Genomic DNA, 27,737 nt, shown 5'->3' on the forward strand with positions numbered 1-27,737 from the left:
CACCTCTCAGGCCAGAGAGAGTTTCCGCAGAATAATTTAAGGATCCCAAATAGTACGGCCAAGGTAGGAAGTTCTCATCAGATCTTAATGGTGACTAAGAAACTTCACTAAGTAGGACATTATAACTTTGGTCAGCAGTATATTACTTAAGGCAAAAATGTCTCTCTATAACAATTTAGCAAAATAATACAAAAAGGAAAAACTAACAAAATATTTTTCAGAATTTTAAAGACCCCCCACTTTTCCCATTTTTAAAACTCAGACTACATTTCAAACAACTTAGTAAATATTAACGTTGATCATACAGGTTGTTCCTACCCAGGAAGGTGGCATGAACTACACAGAACCCTCAGGCTCTTGTTTAAGAAGAGGACTCAATTTTTTCATTTGTAAAAGTTGGGGCAATATAAACTACACTGCAGATTCATTATGAAGATTAGCTAAAACAGAAAGCCTAACACAATGTCTAATATTTAGTACTTCATAAATGGGAACTATTCTTATAATGTAAAAATGCATTTTTCTCAGTGAATCTTATTAAGAATTGCTGCTTTATAATCAAAGGAAAAGAAATAATGGTGGCTTGCATAATTTCTCTTACTGACAGTGAATGGCTAAAAGGTATTATCTTTCCAAAAAAATAAGATAAAGACCTCCCCTCTCTTAATATTTACTAAAAAACTGCATATTGATTATATACTAAGAATACAAAATGGAATAAACTGCCACATCCAGGCATGTAGCCTTTTAGTAAAACTGACATTAATTACATTTTATTTCTTTTGATTTAATAAAGTTTCCGTGTCAAATTCTTTCCACTCCTGAGAGGTGATTAAGATGCTTTTTTATTCCCCATGACTTTGCACATCAACAAAGAACATTTTTTTCAAACCTTTACCCATGCACAAACAGGAGTACTGAACCTTTAATTTAGTCTTTATAGAGAAAACAGAAGCAGAGTGAGTAAGTGACTTGTCAAGGTCATGTTACTTCAAATATCATTAATTTTTGAGAGGAAAAAAGGAAGATTCCAAAAATTAGAAAAATGAGGTTGACATTGATCACTTATCAAATTCTAGAGAAGATGAACAGATGGCATGTGAGCAGTTAGAAAAGGAGGTTGCATGGTTTCACTAAGAGTGAAGCATTTCTAGCTAACGTCATTTGCTTTCTTGATTTAATATACTAGCAGATTAGGCTACTTCCATAGTGCTTGTCGACCAAACAGGACAAAATTTCTTACGGTGTCCTTTTAGGAACCATGAAGAAACAAAAGCACTTAAGTGACTGGTAGTTGCTTCAACAACTGTACCCAGAGTACTGACTGGTGGATCAAAGTCATCTAGAGGGCAGTCTACAGTGGCATTCTGAAGAGGGTCTGTATTTCATCCTGTTCTATTCAGTATTTATCAGTAACTTGGACAAAGCCACTAAACACCAAAGGCATACTTCATCAAAATTGGGACTGATGCAGGATGAAAGAAGAATCAGAATTCATATGGACCTTTACAAGTTAAATTTAGTAAGGATGAATGTAGTCCAATTAGGTTAAGAAGAAATTGTGTAAGTAATTATTAGGAACAGACTTGGCTTACCAGCAATACCTTGAAGTTTAGCAAGAGACAACAACGTGCTACGCTTGCCTAATAATGATGGTAATGATAATACTATCAACATATACGAGTCATAACAGTCATATGAGAGTCACTTTGATGTTGGCAATAATGCTTCTGGACCTTGCTCTAGTCAGAGGAACTGTGTTTAGTTCTGAGCAACATGTTTTAAGTGAGGGATGGGAATAGCCAATGCCAGGTTGGTCTAGAATAGATATCACGCAAGATCTGAGAAAAGTGTAAAGCCTGAGGGAAGACAGGAAGAGGTGGTCACACAGAAGAGACAGGACTTTTCTGCCTAGCTTCACATATGTGCTATTTATAGGAATATTTGGGTGATACTTTTCTAACGAAATCCAACCCTTGTAGGGGTGCTGAGTGGCTCCAACTCTGGAAGTCCATCAACCACTTCTGTACAGCTGAGGTCTCTTTTAGGGTTTTCCTTCTTAGATCACAGTTAAAGGAGTATAAAATCACGTGCTCAGGAGCCTATTCCAGACTTCCTTAGTAGCTGTGTACTTTGCTATAAACACTAAATCCTCCAGGGGGTTACATTATAGAAGTGATAAGGCTACACAATTAAATATTAGAAATGACCACTGAGTATATCCTGTTTATTGTTTATGATTTACACGAAAAATGATGGATTGGGGTTGTAGAACAATAAAACAATCATTACGTTTAGACCTGGGCTTTTGAAAAACTTGCATTCCATTTTAACAGTTCACATATATTTAACAGTTTATATATAAATGCAGATCACAAGTAAGAGTTAATTAGCTTAGAGATAAACAATTAAGAAACACGAAAGAAAACCACATAGATCTACCTTTAAATATCAGCATTCAAATTACAAGAAAGAAGACGACGTTTAAAAAAATAAAATTATTAGGTCAAGTCACTTAACATATAATACAGAAATAAGAGAAACAGTACTTTTATTAATATTTATATTTCTAATTTACCTTCATATATTCTTTACTTTTTCAAAAGGAGCCAAGACGTGATCAAACAATATTTAGGTGTCCTAACTTGTCAGCCTCAGCTTCTATCAGCTTGTTACAATGAAAATTCTAAAACCTCAATTTTCTTTTTAAAAGAATTTTTAAGCCAATTCTTATTCAACTTTTCTCCTTCATAGCAGCTGTTTACAGATAGTAGGGAGCCAAGAATGAAGGGCAGAAACAGATGGAAAGCAAAAAGTACAACAGCTATCTTAAGTTCAGCTCTCAACACTGCTGGTTGAATTTGGAACCAAAACCTCTTAACAACTGGCAGATAATAGTTAAATCTTAACAGCCAAAGAAGAAATATTTTCTTTGGGACAGCTGCTATCTAGGAAGAGAAAACCAAGGTCCCTTTACACTGCCTAAATATAATGTGTGTGGCTTATTACAGAGAAATCTGTAACAATGTCAGTTTAACCACTAAGTGTCACAACTGATCATAATTATTTAAAGGAAACAAACAACAACAATAAAAATCACACTAGCCACAGATTTCCACAATATACACATGAGAATTAATTTTAATTTGATTTGACTCCTTGACACTAACTGATCATCAATGAAATACGGTATGGAAAGATCACAGAGTAGAAAACAAGCAATGATTAGTTTATACAACAGTGACTATATACATCAGAAGGAAAACATGCTACCTAATGCAACATTAAGGCTTGAATGTAAGCATTTCCAAAGTCACAGAAGCCCCAAAGAACCCCTAAATTACAAAGTCACCACATTACATGCATGCAATGTTCAGTTTTGTTTTACCCATAAAACGATACACAGTATTTTGCTGTAAGTACCAGACACATTTACAATATATGCAAAAATTAGAATGCAAGTGTTATGTTCCTTATATTTAAGCCTCAAATGTGCCAACAGTGAAAATTCATTTATTTTTAAGAATGAAGAAAAGAGGTGGAATATAAATATGCAGAGAGATTACACAAATAAAATGTAATTTTGCATTTGGGAAGCCATATAAACATTCTTTTTATGTGTCTAAACTAAATCATCATTGTACTACTTGGATAGATGTACACTCACTATGTGTTTTACTATTTTACTTGCTCAAATGTGGCATTCTAACACCCATCATTCTCTGGTGTTGATACCTAATCACATCTGTAAATTAATATTATGTCCATGTTGATACATACTTGCCTACTGGGTGTGATCACCTAAACAGAAAGCTGTGCACTCTTAGTTTGGTTACATGATTACGAAGATGACCCTGTGGGTCAAATTTCCCATTAAAAAAAAAGTAAAGTAAGGAAAGCTGATTTCCTCACTTTTGTAAAAGCTTGTGAACAGATCTCTTTCAGAGGATAAATGTGAGGTCAGCATCTTCTTTTCTCTTTTAGAGAAAGGAAATTAAGAACGGAACCTGTTCAGTTCTGTTCATACAATCACTAGGCAATCATACAATCTATTCCTTTTTCACCCATGGCTTAATTACTTGTTTTTATTTTAGTTCCAGGTGCATAATTTTCCCAAAATAGTGTAAAGAAACAAAGGCTGATAATGTAGTATGACTAATCCTTGTTCAACAATATTTTAAAATAATAAATTATAACACAATAAGGTTTAGATATGTTGTAAAAAGGTATGGCCAAATCTGTCCTGGACCCCATCAGTTTTATGCTTTATACAAGACAGCACAATTAGTTCTTCTAGTTTTTTAAGGATTCAGATTTTCCTTCGGGATACAACAGAATGAGTGTTTTAAAACACTTTATGCTTGTTTTCAGACTTTCCAAAATATTTCAGAGCCAAAATTACCTTTAACTATATCCAGTGTTTATTACACAAATGTGCCATGAGTGTTCTGGACCTTCAAGTATAATTTTAACCAAATAGAAAGGACTTCATAAGGCCATCTAATTCATCTCACTGTACCAAGCACTGAGCACATGAGATTGTTTATATGCTTTACTAACCTTACTTTAAGCACATCCACCATTTCAAATATAATAACTTATTTTACTACCTAACCATTTCAAGGAGATTACATTTAAGATTTTAAAATTTTGTGATGCTCTAGCCAGAAGTTTTGTTTGGCATTCTAAAAGGTCCTAATTTTAAACAAAGATGAAAGAGTAAGTTATCTTCTTACAAAACCACTCAGTATTATGAACCAAGAGGTTTTGATGAAGCAAAAGCAAAGGGACCAATGAAAAAGCATGCTTTAGAATTCTTTTTTATTTCCAACGAAACCAAATTTTACTACTGTTGTGATCACAATCTTCACATTTGATGCAAATAGGAAAACTTAATTATAATCACTTAGTGGCAGTACTTCAGACAAAACCAGTAATGTGTGCCACACAGATGATTATTTCTTCTGGATCAAGTTAATCAATAAGCTTGACATTACAATTAATAACATATTAAACTAAAGAAAATGAACGCACTACTTCAACATTCAGCTTGAAAATGTTTAGTACTTTCTGCAAACCTAAATTTAGTTTAGAAAGGTTAATATTCTCTTTCTAAACTATGGCATAGACTATATATAGCATTTTAAATATATTTATATATAATTATTTGCACATCATATTTTAGAAGGATCTGCAGATTTACTTGGATAGACCGATCTCATTCAAGTGTTCAGGCTTAGGGGGCTTCTGCAGTACTGTCATTTGCAGGTGGGGCATCATGATCAGGCTCAGAGGAAGCAGCTGCAGGTGTTTCCATCACAGCAGGTGGGAAATGACGGCGGCACACAGGGCACGTCCCTGACTGGGGAGAGAAAAAAACAAGTTCACAGCCAATGGAAAGATCTTAACTGCTACAAAGTATCAGAGCAGTATCATTATCCTCAAAACAAGTCAAATAACTTAAAAACAAAACCAAATAAACTTCAAATCCACACAGTACAGAGAGGCAAAATTTTGATGCTATTTCCTCTTCATCCCAATCAGACTCAATTTCTCTGAGGGTAAACAGTGTCTCCTAATCATGTTTGCATCTTTTAGGTCACTCATCTTTCATGTAGTGAGTATTAATTAAGAGTCTATTACATGCTCCACTTGGCACTGGTGCTACAGGGGTGAGCAAGGAGTCACAGGGCATGTCTTCACCTGCACTGAATGCATATATTAGAGAAACCAGAGACCTAATTAATTCACATATTTATTACACCAAATTATCCCCCTAGGACCTTCCTCATATATACCAAAGCCTTACTTTAGTGTAGCACAGATATGTCAAAGCAGAGGGACCGCAGACCTTCTTTATAAGCCATATACTTCCTTTTCAAAAAGATATGGAGAGTTAGGTGCCTTCTAAATGATAAAACAAATCAATGAGGGAAGGTGGAACAGGGAAAGCAGTTAGACTGGGAGTACATTATTTTAGGACCAATGGAAGGTTATAGAGATGTGTCATCTGGCGATATGTTATCCCCTCCCAAATCTTGTCTTTTTCCCAGAGATCTCCCTGATAGAAAAAAGGTTGAAGAAATCAGGCTATTGAAGGTGACAAAGATTCAGAACCTGGAAACCTTCTCCCTAGAGGAAAGGCTTCACAATAAGCTGCTTCCTGACAGGAGACAGACTAAAGAGATTATTACCTTGGGTTAAAGCAAAATCAATGACAATTCAAGATGTACAACATACATAATATTTACAATTCAAGAATTTAACTCAGCAAACATTTATTGTGCACTTGCCATACAGATGGGGCCAAAAGAGCAACATTTTAGAGTCAAGTGTATGAGTACAGTCTCAATCAACCACACACTAGCTGTGTAACCTTGGATGAATAACAATGATTGGAAAATGAGAATAAGGATACCAATATGTCCCAGAGTTAGTGTTAGGATTAAATGGGAAAACACACATCAATCATCCAGCGATACCTGACACAGAGCAGGCACAGACAACACCAGATCCTTCTTAAGGCTCTGATACTATTGTGGGAGTTTAAGAAAGAGGATATTAAGGATAGAAAAGGTCGAATTTAAGCGGACCTACCTAGATCATCTATTCTTACAGTAAGGGGAAGATCACACCAGGCTAAGCAAACATGAGTAAATGTACAGAGGAGTAAATCTGATGAGATAGACTAGATCACAGAAGCCCTGGAAAGCCTAGACAGAAACTTTAGATTTTTTACTTTTTTTTTTTTTTTTTTTTGTGGTACGCGGGCCTCTCACTGTTGTGGCCTCTCCCATTGCGGAGCACAGGCTCCGGACGCGCAGGCTCAGTGGACATGGCTCGCTCCGCGACATGTGGGATCCTCCCGGACCGGGGCACGAACCCACGTCCCCTATATCGGCAGGCGGACTCTCAACCACTGCGCCACCAGGGAAGCCCGAAACTTTAGATTTTATAAAGGAATCATGAACATTTCTGCACTGGATTTTAGATATCAACTAGAGTTTTGACAAAGATGAAGTAGCAGTAGAGGGGGAGCAACAGCAAAGAAAGAGAAAGGAAAGAAAAGAAGGGAGAAAGGAGAGGGTAGGAAATAAGAGAAGAGAGAAGGAAGGGAGTGGTTATAGAGAAGAAAGGGAGCCATATCCGTAAGTAATTAAGCTGGGAATGTGATTTGGGAATTTCTACTGAACTGCATGTAAATATCTTTTATGCAAGAATAGAATTCACTGAGAAGATGTAAGTAAAACCTTTTTTTTCTTAAGGAATTCAAATATACTTAAAAATTATTGGGTAAACATTGAAAAACAGTATATAAAAATTTGAATAGGAGGTACTTGGTAGGTTATTAAATATTTATCATATACATTTTAATTTTTAAAATTATTTTCTTGTAGTATAGTTTATTTCCAATGTTGTGTTAATTTTTGCTATATAGAAAAGTGATTCAGTTATACATATATACTTTTTCATATTCTTTGCCATTACAGTTTATCCCAGGATATTAAATATAGTTCCCTGTGCTATATGGTAGGATCTTGTTGCTTTTCCTCATATACATTTTTTTTTTTAAGATTTTTTAAACTTTTTATTTTTTTTTTATTTTTATTTTTTTAACATCTTTATTGGGGTACAATTGCTTTACAATGGTGTGTTAGTTTCTGCTTTATAACAAAGTGAATCAGTTACACATACACATATGTCCCCATATCTCTTCCCTCTTGCGTCTCCCTCCCTCCCACCCTCCCTATCCCACCCCTCCAGGCTGTCACAAAGCACCGAGCCAATATCCCTGTGCCATGCGGCTGCTTCCCACTAGCTATCTACCTTACTACGTTTGTTAGTGTGTATATGTCCATAACTCTCTCTCGCCCTGTCACGGCTCACCCTTCCCCCTCCCCATAACCTCAAGTCCGTTCTCTAGGAGGTTTGCGTCTTTATTCCTGCCTTACCCCTAGGTTCTTCATGACATTTTTAAAGATACCATCTCATATTAGCAGAATATCTGTACAGAGTAGTCCTAAAGGCTTCTTTGCTTAAGATATTTTTGAAAACATCAAATTTCAGGGATATAATCAAAGATCTAATTAGCTTTATCCTAAAATCATTTGCCTATATTGTTTTTAGACAATGTTAGTAAGGTAAAATAGTTTGATATATCATTAATCTGTAATCATTAAAAGGTAAACAATTTTAAACACTGAATTAAAAATTACTACGAGTATGTAGCTAAATAAAATAGGCTTAAAAGACACTACTATCATCATTAACTTGTAGGAGAAACTATTAACTTTAAAAAAGTAAATCTGCAACTCACCTTCTGCAGCCAAATTGAGACACAAGGTTTGTGAAAGAAATGATGACAGGGTAACTCTGTTGCTATATCATCCTTAATATACTCACTGCAACAGATTGGACAGCATTGCTCCTGACCAATAGCTGAAAACAAATAATTTGATTTATCAATCCCATGAAGTTCAATTTTAATAAAATTGAAAACCAACATATTAACTCATAGACAACACCTATGAAAGACAAAAGAACCAGACTTTGGTGAATTAATTGGCAAAAGTGTTTCAGCTTAATACATGACAATTTGGAATTTAATAAACATTGCTTTTGTAGAAAAGTTGTCCCAGCCTATCACTTGATAAATTAAAAAATTCCACTAGGTAAAAGTCTGTCTGAATTAGGTTTCATACAAAATCTAATGAAAGTTTCTGACAGTCACTATTTTATCTTCTAGGTGCATTGGTAATATACTTGAATATGCAAAGTGTCGTTCAACATTAGAGATCAGCTTTGCCCTTACCAGTGTGATCTTCAAGAACAAGGGTCTCTGGAAGACCATCAATGCTCTCCTTACTGGCTGGTGGATTGGCCACCTCAACATCCACTGCAAGAGACTCTAAATGTGCCAGGGCAGTCTGAAAATGAAAAGTCACATTTCTTTGTTAGGAAACACTTTTTAAAACAGTAATGAAAAACTATTTTTAAAGGTATCTTCCAAAATTATATCCACCATTATCCTCTTCCTACTGGTTTCTTTTGCTTCAGTCCCTGCGCTTTTTGCCCCTTCCAAAAAGGAACCATCACCAAACCAAAAAATCAAAAAACACAGGAAAAAAAAATCCCTACTTTTCACAAGTACAACAAAAATCTATCTTGTCTCAATAACCATTTACTTGTCCATCATACTTATATTTTCAAGAGTGGTTACCTCTTCCAACTTATGAGCTTATATATGAGATCAATAACATGAAAGAAAATAAATACTTTGAACAGGTTCAACTCATGAAATATAAAATGTGGCCAAGGTTACAAGATGTTCAAGGCAGGGAAGCAAATAATGCATTTCTGAACAGCTGTATCTACTATTGGTATAGAGTCAGCACACCCACATTACTGGTTCACTAGTACTGGCACAACTCATTTTATTGCACTTTGCAGGTACTGCATGTTTTTACAAATTGAAGGTTTCTGGCAATCCTGGCTCAAACAAATCTATCAGTGCCACTTTTTCCAACAGCATTTCTCACTTCATGTCTCTGTGTCACATTCTGGTAATTCTCACAATATTTAAAACTTTTTCAATATTATTATAATTGTTATGGTGATCTGTGATCAGTGATCTTTGATGTTACTACTATGACTCACTGAAGGCTAAGATGATGGTTAGCATTTTTTAGCAATAAAGTGTTTTTTAATTCAGGTATGTACATTTTTTTGGACATACTGCTATTGAACACTTAATTGACTACAGTATAGTGTAAACATAACTTTTATATGCACTGAGAAACCAAAAATTTGTGTGACTCACTTTATTGTAGTGCTCTTGAACTGAACCTGGAATATCTCTGAGGTATGCCTGTATTCCTAGGTTATCTGGGTTGTGAACTTTATTTAGGAGTTCAAATGTCTGGAAAAAGTCACTAACAGGAATGGAAAGAACAGCAAATCATATGACCATCTAGTACGAGTCACCCTCATCTTTTTGTGGCTTGATTAGCCCTTATGGCTACAATTAGGTTAGAACCGCAGACAGGACCTATAATCACAGGATCTAAAAGGTAGAAACACACCAAGTATCCACAGATGAATGAACAAAATGTGGTTGGTAAAGATAAATATTCAATATATAGTCAAATTCAGAATATTCTGATATCATAATATGGTAGTATATTAACCACTTCACTAAGAATAAACGTTAAAGGACAAGAGTATTAAAAATAATTATACTACAATAACTTATTCATGAATACTCAATATAAGAAAAGGTAAACTGTGACATCAAAAACATAAGAGTGGGGAAATAAAAGGGTAAAGTTTTTGTAGGCAATTGAAGTTATCAGCATAAAGTAGGCTGTTAAGATGTTTTATGTAAACCTCATGGTAACCACAAAGCAAAAGTCTACATTAGATTCACAAAAGGTAAAAAAATCACCAAGTCACAAAAGAAGACAATAAGAGAGGGAGAAAGTAACAAGGGAACTACAAAACAGCCAGACAACATAATAAGAAGGCATTAGTAAGTTCTTATCTATCAATAGTTACTCTAATATAAATGGACTAAATTCTCCAATCAAAAGGCATACAGTGGTGAATGGAAAAAAAAACAAGACCCAACTACATGCTGCCTGTAAGAGACTCACTTCAGCTTTAAGGAAACACATAGGCTCAAAGTGAAGGGATGGAAAAAGACACTCCATTCAAGTGGAAACCAAAGAGAGCAGGGGCAGCTATACTTATATCAGACAAAAGAGACTTTGAGCCAAAAATGGTAACAAGAGGCAAAGAAGATTATTATACAATGATACAGAATCAACTCATCAAGAGAATACAACAATCATAAATGAATATGTACCCCAAAAAAAGAGCAACTAAATATATTAAGCAAATAAAAACAGATCTGAAGTGAGATTAGACAATATGATATTAGGGGAGTTCAATATTTCACTTTCAATAATGGATATATTATCCGGACAGAAAACAAAAAGGAAATATTGGACTTGAACTATACTTTAGGTAAAATGGACCTAACAGACATATACAGAACATTCCACAAAACAGCAGCGGAAGACACATTCTTCTTGAATGCACATGAAACATTATTCAGGTTAGATCATATATGTCACAAAACAAGTCTTAGCAAATTTGAGAAGACTGAAATCACACCAATTATCTTTTCTGACCAAAATGGCAAGAAATGAAAAATCAACAATAGGAAGAAAACTGGAAAATTCACAAAAATGTGGAAATTAAACAACACACTCCTGAACAACCAATGAGGCAAAGAAGGAATCAGAAGATATCTTGAAACAAACAATAATGGAAACACAATATACCAAAACTTACAGGACAAAACAAAAGCAGTTCTAAGAGGGAAGTTTATAGCAAAAAAATGCCTACATTAAGAAAAAGGAAATATACCAAACAACCTAACTTTACACCTCAAGGAAGTAGAAAATAGTTTGAAAATTTTTTTCAAAATATCTGAAAAAGGAACTAAGCTGAAAGTTATCAGGAGGAAGGAAGTAACAAAGATCAGAGCAGAAAGTGTAGAGACCAGAAAAATAGAAAATACCAACTAACACCTGTTTTTTTTTTTGAAAAAGTAACATTGACAAGCCTTTAGTTAGACTAAAAAAGACAAAAGACCCAAATAAAATAATAAATGAAAGAGGAGACATTACAACTGATAACACAGAAATACAAAGTATCAGAGGAGACTATCATGAATAACTGTACACCAACAAATTGGATATATTAGAAGAGAAACATAAAACCTACCAAGAATGAATCATAAAGAAACAGAAATACTGAACAGACCAATACAAGCAGGGAGAATGAATCAGTAATCAAAAATCTCCCCCAAAAGAAAAGCCCAGGAGCAGATGGTTTCCCTGGGAAATTCTACCAAACATTAAAGAATTAATGCCAATCCTTCTCAAACTCTTTCAAGAGGAGGAGGAACACTCCCACACTCATTTTATGAGTCCAGCATTACTCTGATAGCAAAGCCAGTTCATGACACAAGAGGCATACCTTGCTTCATTGAGTTCTGCTTCATTGCGCTTCATAGATATTGTGTTATCTACAAATTCAAGGTTTGTGGCAACCTTGCATGACAGTTAGCTTTTTTAGCAATGAAGTATTTAAAAATTAAGGTATATACATTGTTTTTCTAGACAATGCTATTGCCTACTTAATAGAGTAAGTATAGTGTAAACATAACTTTTTATATGCACTGGGAAATGAAAAAATTTGTTGACTTGCTTTATTGTGATATTCACTTTACTGCGGTGGTCTGGAGCCAAACCCGCAATATCTCCAAGGTATGCCTGTACAAGAAAAGAAAGTTACAGCCCAATAATCCTGATGAACATAGATGCAAAAATCCTCAACAAAATAGTAACAGACCATATTCAACAGCACATAAACGGATCACGCACCATGATCAAGTGATATTTATCCCTGGGATGCAAGGGTGGATCAACACATATGAATCAATAAATATGATACAGCACATTTATAAAATGAAAAGATAAAATGCATATGATCATCCCAATAGATGCAAAAAAAAAAAAAGAAAAAGAAAAGGAAAACACTCATTTGACAAAACACAGCAACCTTTCATGATAAAAACTTTTCACAGATGGGTATAGAAGGAACATACCTCAACATAATAAAGGCACACAAAGCCCACAGCTAACATCATAATCAACAGTGAAAGGTGGAAAGTTTTCCCCCTAAAATCAAGAACAAGACAAGGGTGCGCACTCTCACCACTCCTATTAAACATAGTACAGAAATCCTAGCCAAAGTAATCAGGCAAGAAAAATAAATAAAAGGCATCAAATTGGAAAGGAAGAAGTAAAAGTGTCTTTGTTTGCAGATAAGATCTTATATGTATAGAAATTCCTAGACTCCACACACACACACAAAAAGTTAGAACTAATCAACAAATTCAGTAAAGTTGCAGGATACAAAATCAACATATAGGAATCACTTGTGTTTCTATACATTAATAATAAAATATCTGAAAAAGAAATTTTAAAAAATCCCATTCATGACAGCATAAAAAATTTAATAAAATACTTAGGAATAAACTCAAGCAAAGAGGTGAAAGATCTATACACTGAAAACTATACCACTTTGCTGAAAGAAGACATGAATAATGCAAAGACATCCCATGTTCATGGATTGGAAGAATTAAAATATATGTTAAAATGTCCATACTACCTAAAGCAATATACAGGTTTAATGCAATCCCTATCAAAATTCCAATGGCATTTTTCATGGAAATAGAAAAAAATCTTAAAATCTGTACAGAACCACAAAAGATCCTCATCCTGAATAGCCAAAGCTGAAGCCGTCACATTTCCTGATTTCAAACTGTATACAAAACTATAGTAATTAAAACAGTATGGTACTGGCATAAAAACAGACATATAGACCAAATAACAGAATTGAGAGACCAGAAATAAACCCTGGCAAATACGAACAACTGATAAGGGAGCCAGGAATACTCAATGGGGAAAGGATAATCTCTTCAGTAAATGGTACTGGGAAAACTGGATAATCACATGCATAAAGCTGAACCCCTACCTTACACCACTGACAAAAATTAACTTGAAATGGAATAAAAACTTGGCCTGAAACTATAAAACTCCTAGAAGAAAATACTGAGAAAAAGTTCCTTGACATTGGTTTTGGCAATGATTTTCTGGATGTGACAACTAAAGCATAAGCAACAAAAGCAAAAATAAATAAGTGGACTACATTAAACTCAAACGCTTCTGCATTGGAAAAAAACCAATCAACAAAATGAAAAGCCTAGCTACAAAGTGGGACAAAATATTTACAAATCATGTATTTGATAAGGGATCAATATTCAAAACATGTAAGGAACTTAAGAGCTAAAAAACAAACAATAAAAAAATGAGCAGAGGAACTGAATAGACATTTTTCCAAGGAAGACATACAAAAGGCCAACAGGTACATTAACAGATGCTCAATATCACTAATCATCAGGGAAATGCAAATCAAAACCACAATGAGATACCACCTCACACCTGTTAGAATGGCTATCATGAAAAAGACAGGAAATCAAAGTGTTGGTAAAGCTGGGGATATAAGGGAACCCTCATGCACTGTTGGTGGGAATGTTAACTGATGCAGCCCCTATGGAAAACAGCAGAAAGTTCCCCGCCCCCAAATTAAAAATAGAACTACCATATGATCCAACAACCCCACTTCTTGATAGTTATCTAAAGGAAATAAAATCAGGATCTTCACTGTAGTATTATTCACAATAGCTAAGATATAGAAACAACCTAAGCATCCACTTATGAATGAATGGATAAAGAAGGTGTGGTGTGGCGTGTGTGTGTGTGTGTGTGTGTGCGCGCATAGATCTATCTATATATCTATCTATAAAATGGAATATTATTTAGCCACGAGAAAAAAGGAAATCATGCCATTTTTGACAGCATGGATGAAACTTGAGGGCATTATGCTAAATGAAATAAGTCAGAGAGAGAAACACAAATACTGTATAATATAACTTATATGTGGAATCTAAAAAAGGTGAACTCATGGAAACAGAGAGTAGAATGGTGGTTGCCAGAGACTGGGAGTTGGGGGAAATGGGCAGTTACTGGTCAAAGGGTACAAACTTCCAGTTATAAGATGAGTAAGTTCTGGGGATCCAAGGTAGCAAAGTGATTATAGATAACAAATTGTACTATATACTTGAAAGTTGGTAAGAGAGTAAATCTTAAATGTTCTCACCACAAGAAAGAAATGGTAATTATGTGAGGTGATGGAGGTTAACAACCCTACTGTGATAATAATTTCACAATATATGTGTATCAAATCAACACACTGTACACCTTAAACTTACACAATGTTACATGTCAAATACATCCCAATAAAGCTGGAAAAATGTGGTATACACATGCAATGGAGTAGAATTCAACCTTGAAAAAGAAGGGAATTCTGACACATGCTAAAACAAGGATGAACACTGAAGGCATTATGCTAAGTGAAATAGGCCAGTTACATTAGGATAAATATTGTATACCTGATATGAGGTACCTAAAGTAGTAAAATTCATAAGATAAACAGTAGAATGATGGTTGCCACAGGATGAGGAAAGGAGGGAATGTGGTTAATTGTTTATGTATAATGCCATTTAACTATGTACTTTAAAGTAGTTAGAATAGTAAATTTTACATTATGTGCCTGTTACCACAATAAAAAATAAACAAACTAGGCTTCCTAGGTAGGAATAGGATTCTTTCTGCCTGATGGTTAACATTGCGTTCTCTTGGATGGCAAACATAATCTTTTGTATACTCCTCAAGATCTAGCCAAGATATTTTAGCAACTGTCTTTCCAAAAAGGATTTGAGATGACTTACAAAAAAGGATAGGGCCAAGGCCAAAGCAAAGTCAGGACTAAAAAAAGAGCGAGCAAAAAAAATTCACGGTAATAAAAGTTAATAAACATAGTTAATAACATTGAACACCAAATTTGACTCTGGATTTGCAGATAGATATTGCAAAAAGAAAAACAGTGTGCCAGTAAGAGAAGTATTGCCTCTGACAAATTCACCTTTCATCTCCGTCCTGTGAAAATAGATCTGGGCCCTTTAAATATTTTTCCTTTGTCAGCTACCATGATCTTAGGCTGTGCAGGAGAGGGTGCTGGAGAGACATCACAGGAGGAATGGGCTGTTTAGTTCTAGTGCGCTTGTTGGGAGCAGTGTGTGAGGCTTCCCTGTTGTGGGCTTCTGGAGCACAGACGGCTTCTGCGCCAGGCTCCTCCAGTGTGATGAAAGGTTTCTCCAGCACTTGGATCCGGAAGCACATGCAGTTTCCCCAGTGCCTGACAGCTGCAGTATAAGGTGGCCAGCAGCTTCCCCTGGCACCCATCTTGGGTGGTTTTGTAGCAGGAGCGCTTCCAGTTAGTCTCTTCCCTGTGAATAGTTTCTTTAGCACTCCAAAGGTAGATTTTTGCCAAGATCCAGAGGGCAGATTTCCAGCAAGTTCTGCCAGCATAATAGCATAAACACTTCTCTAAGAGCCATGGTTGTGTCCTCTTCAACGCAGCCTAGATCTCAGCCCTGGGGGGTGGGGAGGTGGAGTGCTTCATCTCAGCCCTAAGGTTATTCCTTAAATCTACTACTCCTATATTCTTTAGAATTCACTTTACTTCCTAGTAGCCTAACTATAGTTAGTAATTCTTTATACTAAACTTACCCCATTCAAATTAATTGTTTTCTCCCTGTGACTGAGCTCAGACTGATAAAGAACTGGTATCAGGCATGATTCCATGAAGTAAGAATGGGATTGGTTTGGTTGAGCTTTTGGGCTTGAGCTCACTGCTGAGCTCTTTACCAACTGAAGAGGGGTGCTATCAATCCATGGTCTTCAGTGGAATCAAAATTAAACTATCACTGTGGTTGAACACAGTGAAGTGCCAACTAAAGCACATGTCTTGGGAACCCAGGTGGCTGCTGCACCTGACCTAATGGCAATAATGATGACTATAAAAACTGTGACGTGGGATGGATCCTTCTGAGCGCTCCTGCACATTTACAAAGAGAAAGTGACAGACTTGGGCCCATTAACTCTCAAAGTGAAGCACGGTATAAGAACCAGAGCATGTCCATGATAGCCCCGAAAAAAATCTCTTACTTTTGAAAATCAAACATACATTTTAAATTAAATTAATTCTCAGTCAAGTTTCTCAAAAATTATATCACTGATTGGTTAAAAAACAGGATTCTGAGACTTAGAATGGGGACATCTGGTTGAACTCAGATGAAACTGACTATTTTGAATCCCCATGTCACTCTGAGCCTCCTTGTACCAGTAGGAGTAGCTTACCCTCCACAAACCAGCCTTTCTCTACTTGAAAATCCTGTGATAATTTCAAGTATAGAGTATACATCTCTTAGTACTTCTATGCCCAATAGTATAAAGTTACCAGAAAACTACAGCAGCCAAAAAAGGCAGGATGATTGAGGACACAGACTCTTGAGAAATGTAGGTTTGGGTCACACCACCAAGTAAAGAATCCCAACCAGGTGAGATTCTTGTTGATGACAGAGAAAATAAGGAAGAAAGACACTATAGCTATGAATTACAGCCTGTGACCAAATACAGAAACAAGGACTAGTAGCTTTGCATATTTTCCATTTGCTTGTTATATGTATATATTTATCTGTATCTACTAACCATTTTCTTTTTTCCCGATCTTCCCATTTTTATTTTATATAGCAGTCAACTTTACAATTTAATCTTTATATAAGAGAATATTCAGTATGACTGACAATTTATGAAGTAATTAATATAGCCAGCGATGAATACAACGACTCTTGGGACTGTTCATCTGTTCATTCTGGGGAAAAGGTGAAACTTCTTCTTTTGTTAGAATAGCTGTATCTTGTTGGGTAGAAATATAGCTGTACTGTCGTTGGACGGCAGTTGAAATGTGTGTAGAAATGTGTATACAGAATCCAAGTAGTCAAAAATACGGACTGTTCCAATAATCAATTATTGCTTCTCAGATCTAAATTCACTGTTTTTGTAAGCTCTGTGAAAATGGATTTGGGCCATTTAAATATATTCCCTTCTGACAGTTGTCATGATGTTAAGCTTTGTTCATAGAGGATGCTGAAGAGACAGTGCAGGAGGAAAAGGGCTTTGCTTCTGATCCTGTTCCCACATTCCTTTTTATACTCACCGTTTTTCCACTTTATAAATAAAAGCATACTTCTTCCCCCTTCAAAGGGGCAATCTGAAATACCAGGGTCAAACTGAACTATAATGACTGATAAGAAATCTTTGTAGATGGCTTCCAATTTTCTACTTTCAAAAAAAATAGGAGGATCTAAACAACTTGCCAAGTTTTTGTGATTTTGGTAATATCTGAGAAGAATTCAGTGACAATGCTATGATAAACTCCTTCCATCCCTACCAATTTACTTATTTGAATAAGGATTTTCAATCTACATTCATAAGATAAAAAACAGAAATAAAGTTGATGCTGAATTATGCCTCATTCTAGGAATAAAATTCACTCACAAAGTAATTAGGAAGGGAAAAAAGCTTCTATCTCATTAAGAGATACATTTCTAGTAAAATTTTACTTTATGTTTAAGTAATTATTTATCAAATTTTATAACAGTTCGTTTTTGATCAATAGACACAACAAACATTTTATACTCAATCTAAACCATTTTTTTTACATTTAAATTCCTGAACATATTTTTATTGCAAAAGTGATATAATAGGGTAAATAATATTACTTAAGATTTATGCCAAAAAATTTTAGATGTCAACGTAAAGATGTGCAAAGGAATACTTTTTTTCCCCCAAGATTTCTTTGGGAGTGAGTAAAAAGCTTTAAAATCATTTTTTCAAACAGTTAAATATCTTAAATATTTTGCCCTCATATCTGAGACAGAGATATGAGGCAAATGTTTATTGCCAATATATTCACCAGTATCTACTACCTGAAAAGAAAGAACAGCCTAGTACTGGAAAAATAACAGAAATGAAAACAACCACTGACAGAAAGAGATAGGGCTGCTGAGAAAAAAACAAATCAAAGCACTCAGTTTGTCTTATTACTTGTTTTTGCTTTATTTAAAGAATGTTAGTATTAAATTTAAAAGGAAAAATCCTAAATTATAAATTATTTCAGTTTCATTTTTCAAAATGAATAAGTAAGTGCACGCTAGAAAAATAAAGATTTCTAGAGAGTGATAGGAAGAAGGAACTGTATTGATTCTCTAGAAGAGAAGCATGTCTCAATCAAATTCAAATAAAATAAAGCTGAGCACTAAATCTGAAGAAGCTGTTATGCTGCGGAGAAGGGGAGACATTTAATGCTATTAATCTGAAACAGAAGGATAGGTGGGTAAGAACAACTGAAAGCGGCAGTGCCACTGGGTTCCTGAGAGCAGGAGGCAACAATGCGGAGACTCTATGTTCCCTGGACATACTACAGTCTTTCCTTCCTCTTGTCTTTGTCCACTCTGCTAATGCCTTCACCTAGCCTGACCTCTCATGATCAGTCTCTCTCGCTCTTCTTTCAAGATGCCAATCAAATGTCACAGTTCCCATTAGTAATAAACAATAAAACTTTTAATTTTTAAAACTTCTTTATAAAGACATCTCCATATTGTAGGAATCATAAACCACTAGCATAATAATGGAAACAAACTATTTAACGACTGTGAAACCAGACTCTAATATTGATGTATATTCCATGTGGTCCCTTAAAATGTCTTTAACTCAAGGAAGTTAGTGATCCTTAATCTTTATATATTCTATTCCTGATGCAGGTTATCATGCTGTGCCACTGTTTCCCATGTGTCAGAATTTGGCAAGGCAAGTTATATAATCTGGGAAAAGTCCTAAGTGTATTATCCTGTCTCATGATATTCTGACTTTTCTTCTAGTACATAGTATTTTTCTTTTTCTTCTCCCAGTTTTACTGAGATATAATTGACATACAGCACCATGTAAGTTTAACATATATAGCATAATGATGTGACTTACATACACCATGAAATGATTATCCCAATAAGTTTAGTGAGCACCCATCATCTCAATATAGATGCAAAATTAAAGAAATAGAAAAAAAGTTATTTCCTTGTGATGAGAACTCTTAGGATTTACTCTCTCAACAACTTTCATATATAAAATACAGCGGTGTTAATTATATTTATCATGTTGCACATTACCTCCCTAGTACTTATTTATCTTATAACTGAAAGTTTATGCCTTTTGACTACCTTCATCCAATTCCCCCTCCCCCCAACCCCCCGCCTCTAGTAACTACAAATCTGATTCTTTTCCTGAGTTTGTTTTTGAAGTATAATTGACCTAGCACACTGTATTAGTTCGTTACACTACATAGTGATTTGATATTTCTATATATTTCAAAATGATCACCATGATACACAGTATTTCTGCTATGGTCACTTTGAGAAAAACATACACTATAATGCGTAACTGACAGCAATGATCTCCATGGAAGATTACACACACTTAAAAAAGTGATACCAATGCAAAGCTAACTTGTGTGTGTACCTGTGCATGCATATGTGTGTGTAGATAAATAGGTCTAGATCTCTCTATCTACCTAATACCTAATTTATAAATCTAAACTGGGCTTTTTTTTTTTTTTGCGGTACGCAGGCCTCTCACTGTTGTGGCCTCTCCCGTTGTGGAGCACAGGCTCCGGACGCGCAGGCTCAGCAGCCATGGCTCACGGGTCCAGCCGCTCCGCGGCATGTGGGATCTTCCCGGACCGGGGCGCGAACCCATGTTCCCTGCATCGGCAGGCGGACTCTCAACCACTGCGCCACCAGGACTGGGCTTTCTAATCTCATAACATTTCAAGATAAAATGGTATTATAGTGTTCCTGAAAGTTCCCTCTTTCATTTTTGTTCTCTCACTTTTGACTCATTCACATTATTACTGTTCATCTACTTTGGAAATCACTGTGGAAATAGTGATTTAAAGAAAGATTTCTTACAACAAAATCCACTAGTGCAGTGGAAGTTCCCAAACATGAAAATGCTTGGGCTTTTGACCATAGGCAAATACAATTATGAACAAGTTGTTGTGTTTTGGTCAAATAAAGCAAAGAAGGCAAGACAAACAGGCACCAAATGTGCCACATTTATTAACCTGTGTATGTGTGTGGGGATGAAAGGGAATAACTTTTCTAACTACATTAAGCAGCTAGATAGATTTAGAAGCCTTAAGAACCAAAAAAGGGAAGTGATTTGTAATATATCTTTAGAGATCTTTAATTGCACTTAACAAATATACCTGTGTGTATGTGTATAAAATATTCAGATTCACAGACCTGTATACAGTAATTCTATAGAGGAAGAACATTTTCTAAATGCAAGCAAAACAAACACTTTACATTCTGTAGTAAAAACTGGAAAATATTGTAATTTTAGGCAAATTGGCAGGATGTCAAGTACAATTTCTATACACATACTGAATCACTATTCAGTAATTGTTATTAAATTGGTTAGAAAATTATTCACCTTTTCTTAAAAGCAGTTAAAGAAACCTTTAATTGTTATCACTTGGCATCCCACCAACCTATATATGGGTACCAGAGCACTAAAATAAGCACTAAAATACCTCCATAGCCTGGGCTAAGCGTTCTTCTAGTGCCATGTAAGTGAGGAACTGAGGGTCCACGTAAGAAATAGCTTCAGCAACTCCTAGTCCATCTGCAAAGCCGTCAAACAGGCTGGAAAAAAAAGTACAACCGTGATTTGGGAAACCTTTATAGTGAAGACATAATTATATTAGCATACTGACAAGCCAATAAAGATGCTACAAGCAGAAAACCTTAACATATTTTAATATAAATCTCGTGCGGTGAGGGGCAGGAAGAACCCAACAGAAGAGTTAAATGCTAAGCATAAGGAGGTAAGATACCATTCCCAGCCCCAATAGGCTGCCACACTCACTGCACAAAGTTTGTAAGAAAATTCTCTGTTTCTAGTTCTAGCTCTGGGAACTGTTTATGGCTGGGATAAAGGTAGTACTTTTTCCCTCCTAATTCTTTACCATATCTTTCCCCTTTATTTTAGTTTCCAATCTAAATTTAGGTGAGAACATGTTAAGAATACTGCATTTATTTTATTTCTTTCATTGGTCAAAGTCTCTTTTTCTTCTCTTACCTTGTACTGCTTAATTACTTCAGGCTTAAGAAAATTTTATTTTCTCAAGTTTATCTCATTAATCTCTCTTCTATTCTTCTAAAAACTAGGGCTCCTCCCTTATTATTCAGTTTGAAAAGATTTAGCTCCTAACTGCTCATTTTTATTATTATTATTTTTTTCTGAAGGGTTGTAAGCCCCTTGAAGAAAAATATTATGTCTTAATCTGGTCCTTATCTGCTTCCTTCATGCCTACATATACATGGATCCCTCCTTTTTCTCTAGTCTTAGAAATACTAAGTATTTCAAGATTCAGAAAACGTTAAGTATATCCTCAGTCCTCTTCTTTCTAAACCTTGTTCCCTTGGCAATTACATTCAAGTCCACCCCTTCAATTATCCTTTCTACAGATGATCCCTAAACCTCTAATTCCAAAATCCCTCTTGAGTTCTTGACCTACATTTTTAGTTTTCTGTGGGGGCACTTTACCTCAATGAACTCCTACCACCTCAAATCCAAGATCTCCAAAACTGAGCTTATTTTGTCTACCTAAAGGAAAACTTCTGTTGACTTCCGCATTTCTATCAGAAACTGAATATCATAGTCAGAAAAATCCAGTTACACATGCTAGCTCAAAACAGTTATGATGTCAATCTTTCTGCCACCATTAAAATTACAAATCTATTGCCCAGAGATACAGAAGTACTCCTATGAAGAATATATTAAAGCTTCGTAGTATCTAGAAATCAGCAGACATCACATGGTACAAAGGAACAGACATTTTCCTACAATCACAGATTTTAGAATTAGAATTAAAACTAAGATTACTGAATAAACCTCTTCTGCAATACTAGAACTCATTCATCTATCAGTGAAATGTAGTGCAAAGAGGAAGAGTCTTGGAGTCAGATAGGAATTTAATGTCACATTTAACTGAGTCATAGTTAAACAGTATGAAAATATTATTTAACTGTTACTGTTTCTTTATCTGTAAAACAAATTAAATGAGTAGATGCACACAGGTGCCCTGCACAGAGATGGCACCAGAGTAGGCATTCAAGAAACAGTAGAACCATTTCCTCCGTGCGGAAAACACACCGCTTTCTAAGCAGGTGCATGCATTATGGGAGAGCCCTAATAGAAGTTTGAAACTTATGTGAAGTAAGTGCTCTAGTTCTGCCTGCTGAAGCAACACAAACTATGCCCACTTTCCCTTCGCAGAAAACTCCTTCAAATGATTGGAGTCAACTATCCCCCAAGAATTCTTTTCTTCTCTAGGCCAAACAAATCTAGACACTCAGAGCCTGGTATTTGGTTGTAATTTGGTAACTTAAGAATAATCAGCTAATATTAAAAATTCTAGTATCATTCATTTGGTAAACACTATGGTCATAACTGTCTCAGACAACAATCACCAAGGACACTAAAACTGGTAGTTGGTAGCTTGATAGTTTGAAAGGAAACAGGTTATCTTCCCACTAGACGCTTACATAAAGCTAAAAATGGCAACTGTACAGTGATGATATCTGAAAGATAAAACCTTTACCAAGTGATCAGAATTAACATCATCAGTAATGGGACAATTCGACACCATGTGCCTTCTGATATGAACTGAGAAGAACAGAACATTGTTTCTAAGGTATTCCTGCTAAAAATGTGTAACTCGAATCTAATTATGACATTGGACAAAACCAATCTGAGGGACATTCTACAAAATAAATGGCCTGTACTTAAAAAAATGTCAAAGTTATAAAAGACAAAGAAGACTGAGGAAATATTCCAGGTTAAAAGAAACTAAAGAAACATGTTAACTAACATGGTGGTCTTGGATTGGACCAAAAATGGCCTTAGTGGGACAATTACAGACATTTGAATAGGTGTGTAGATTAGATAACAGTACTGTATCAGTGTTAATGTCCTCATTTTGACAATTTTATTATGCTATATAAGAAAATATCCTTGTTTTTATGAAATTCATTCTAGGCTATTTATGAGTAAAGAGGCATCATGTTTGCAACTTACACATAAATGCATCAGAAAAAAAATATGAATATAAAGAAAGGAAAGAAAGAATGGTAACACGAATGTGGTAAATGTTAACATTTAGGGAATCTTAGAGATATATGGGAATTTTCTGTACTACTTTTGCCATTTTTCTGTAAGTCTGAAATAATTTCAAAAGAGTTTAAAAATTCTATTATTAAAGCATGGTAATATCCACAAAAAATTAATTTCTCACAATCTTATTAGGTTAATTATTACAACCCTGATTTCTTATTAGGTTAATAATTATTAAAAAATAATCATTATAACCCCAATTTCTAGCCAAGAGAAAGCTTAAGTTGTTATCAAAGAATAAATAAATGGTACATTTGGGATATGTCTAAATCCAAAATCTATGTTTTCTCCACATCAACTCCTACCACACCAATCTATGAAATATTCTCTGGTTATTCTACAATATTTCTGTGACTTAGTCAAAACAAATAAACCAACAAACTTTTGATAGAGGACTTTTTCCATTTTCCTTTAAGCTAAAATAAAAAAACCAAAGGGATTTAATTTTTTTCCTAAGCAGTGGCAAAACTGAAAAGAAAGTGTCTCAAATTTTGGCTTTAGATAAGAATTGCTGCTTTTTGTCATGGCTTTTCCTTTTAGTTGTCAAAATGACATGCTATTTTAATATGAAAATCAAACCACATTTTCACCTTATCAACATTTAGCTACTACCATATAAATTGAATAGAGTACCACAAAAGCAAATAAGGAGGTATTGCCATATCTAGACAAAATTCAGAACAGTAACCTTCAAAAATTTTGTCTTAAAATCAATGCTAAATTGTTTTCCATATTAAAAAAAAAAGTACTTTGAAGTTCCCCAAATTTTGGAACAACCAGCAATGTCTCTAAAATCTTAATACAACAGCCATATCTAGAAAGATCATCAATGAATTAGAAGTTTTCGAATTTAAGCTAAATTTTGTTCAATAAAGACCTTGATTATACCTTCAAATTTTTATGTGAGGGCTTCCCTGGTGGCACAGTGGTTAAGAATCCGCCTGCCAATGCAGGGGACACGGGTTCGAGCCCTGGTCCGGGAAGATCCCACATGCCGCGGAGCAACTAAGCCTGTGCGCCACAACTACTGAGCCTGCACTCTCTGCGTGCCTAGAGCCCGAGCTCCGCAACTAGAGAAGCCACTGCAATGAGAAGCCTGCGCACCACGACAAAGAGTAGCCCCCGCTCACCGCAACTAGAGAAAAGCATCGCAGCCAAGAATAAATAAAATAAAATAAGTAAATTAAGAAAAAAAAAAAAAAAGCTGGTGGGACCAATGGACTGCAAAAACAAGTGGAGAAAAAAACTTTTTATGTGAGACCTGTTTTGAAAGTTACTTAGAAATATATCCAATACATCAAGATCTTAAAAAATATCACACATCTCAGTAATGTCACCTCTTGCTAATCTGTCCTAAAGAAATAAACTGAAGTACAAATCAAGTTTTATGGGGGGGAAGTTTACTGCACTATTTCAATGGGGAAATAATTAAATTTTAGTGCATCTATAGGATGCAGCACCTATATAATGGAGCTGTAAAAATTATATTCATAAAATTTCAAAAATGTGCAAAAAAACATAATTCCTCATATAAAACCATAACTGCTTCCCAACACACATAGATGACACTAAATAGGCAATTCTGTCACCTGCTGAGCACTGTAATGACTTTGTATAATGTCATCAGAGAAGACATCAGAATTAACAAGGAGTTCAGTAACAGGGGAATGGGCAGACATAAAAGAGGGAAGAGATGAAGGGGGTGTCAAGATCACCAAGACTAGGACTAGGTGAAGCCACTGATTTTCCACAATGTTTGGGAAGACAGAAAATAGGTTTTGGAGGAGAATAGTTAGGATGGAATTACAAATTGTGTGGCTGTAAGGAAACCCCACTTCTACTTCCACAACATGGTCAATAAGAGTCTGCTCTGAACATATAATTTTTTTCTTCCCCTGGGGAGTGAGAAAAGGAAACAGTAAGGAGGAATTCATGGAGATGTTGAGTTTCATGTCTGGAACAATTTGGAGAAGTACAAAGAAGTAACTAAACACTCAGAAAGAGAAACTGAAGACACAAAGCAGGCCTTAAAAACATAAGTTTTAGAAACTTGCAGGGTTACCAGGGGTATGAATGAGTTTTTCTTACCTTTATTTTTCTAAATTTTCTGTAATGGAATTTTAACTGGAAAAACAAGACAAATTCTTAAAAATATATCTGTGCAGAGATGAAAACGAGGGTAGTACCAAGTCATGATTTTTCCAGAAAAAGTAACAAAAAGGGATTAGTTGGAACATTCCCGCTATATCTCAATAACTAGCTGCTTCCAGAGGGTTACTGCACACTTGAAAAATAAGTCTAAGTTTATAAACCAAAACAGTTAAATTCTGATCATGAGCCATAACAATTCTATAATCCATTTAATTTATATGTTACTTTTATTTGAAGCTCACTGTTCTTTGTCAGCATAAAGTAAATTTAATACATTCAACATTTCTGAGAAGGTACAATTATATTTTCCATATTTTGCATATGGAGAAGGAAAACTATAGTCTTATGATTCAATTACAGGTTTTGAAATTCTTCAGGTAGTATTCATCATGGACTTTTTATTTTTAAAGGATTATACTAAGTGTTATATTAAGGAGATTGGGATACATGACATGCATTTGTTGTATAAAAAATTTTTTTTAAAAAAGCCAAATTTAAAAGTCAGAATCCTCAAACCATTAATTGTATAAATAACTAGGATATAAAGTAAGCTTCCACAGAGCTAACGGTCAAAGAAGGAAGAGGTCATGACTGGAGTAAGAAAGAAGTTCACGTATGAAGTGACACCTGAAATGAGCTTTGAGGGAGAGGAAGACTGACAGATGAGAAAATTGAGCTATTTCTTAGCTGATTATCAAAGATTCAGTTTTCATAATTCAGAATCAAAAACAAATTCTACTCAATGATCAATTAAGGATGGTAAACACACTGTGCTACATACCTCCAGTCCACATCCAAGTCTTCACTCACACTGGAGTCATCCTCAAGGTTATTGTTACCATCCAGCATGAAAGCTTCTGGCTGTGCAAATTCATTGGCAGGCTCATTTCCTTCATCACTGCTGCTTTCATTGACTTCATTGTACTGTAACCAAGGAATTTCTCCTTCTTCCAAGGATGTCTGTTCCCTAATACAAACATTTTAATGGAAGAAAAAAATATTATTTTTAAAACACATCATAAATTTTTTCTTTAAAGAGTTCTATTTAGTGCAAGTAGATACTTTATTCTTTGAGTTCTAAATTCTTGGTACTTAGATGATTCTAAAAATCTGTTTTCTTTAAAATGTAAAATTATTTAAAAGGGAAGCAAATTTGTTATAGAGTCATATGTATATAGAAATAGCTCATAATTACATAATAACCTATTTATTTGATATACATATTTCCTCTTTTGCAGGAGAAAAATAAGAAAAACTCATCCTAGACAATCTGAATCTTTAAGCCCTGATCTTGAGTAGTTTCCCTTCACAGTTAAAATAAAACCCAAGTGCTCAGCCCGACCTACAAATCTCTACATTATACATGCTTTCCCCTCAGCCCTCTTTTCCAACTCTTCTTATGTTCCTCACAGCTCTTCCCCCATCCCTCATTTACTATACTCCTACTATTCTTTCTTCTCTTGGAGCACATGGAGGTCATTCACCTTGGGGCCATTTCCTCTACCTGAAATGTACTTTCACCAGAGTTTTGCACAGCCTCCTTCCTTGGTTTTCAGAGTAAATGTCACTTCTTTCAGGGAAGCCTGTCTTGACCACTCATTTTAAGTAGATCACCAGTCACTGACTATATGTCATTCTTCTTGTTTTCATTATAGAACTTACTTTTACTTATCATTTTCTTATTTGTTTACTGTTAGTCATTCTCCCACTAGAAAATAAGCTCACAGAAACAGGGACAGAGAAATCAATAAAGAA

General features: G+C 35.1%; 1 protein-coding gene across 1 annotated transcript in view; it reads right to left on the bottom strand.

Moving 5' to 3' along the window:
- Positions 1-2,116: 2,116 nt before the first annotated feature.
- Positions 2,117-27,737, bottom strand: part of PJA2 (praja ring finger ubiquitin ligase 2) — a 79,848-nt gene continuing 54,227 nt past the window's right edge. Inside the window, exons 6-10 of the mRNA XM_079915309.1 lie at positions 26,764-26,949; positions 21,187-21,298; positions 8,813-8,927; positions 8,318-8,439; positions 2,117-5,362 (exon numbers count right to left, since the gene is read on the bottom strand). Coding sequence (XP_079771435.1) covers positions 5,237-5,362; positions 8,318-8,439; positions 8,813-8,927; positions 21,187-21,298; positions 26,764-26,949 — 661 coding nt within the window. The 3' untranslated portion in view covers positions 2,117-5,236. The remainder of the gene's footprint in view (positions 5,363-8,317; positions 8,440-8,812; positions 8,928-21,186; positions 21,299-26,763; positions 26,950-27,737) is intronic.

Source organism: Stenella coeruleoalba, assembly GCF_951394435.1.
Source record: "Stenella coeruleoalba genome assembly, chromosome: 3".
Classification (NCBI taxonomy): Eukaryota; Metazoa; Chordata; class Mammalia; order Artiodactyla; family Delphinidae; genus Stenella; species Stenella coeruleoalba.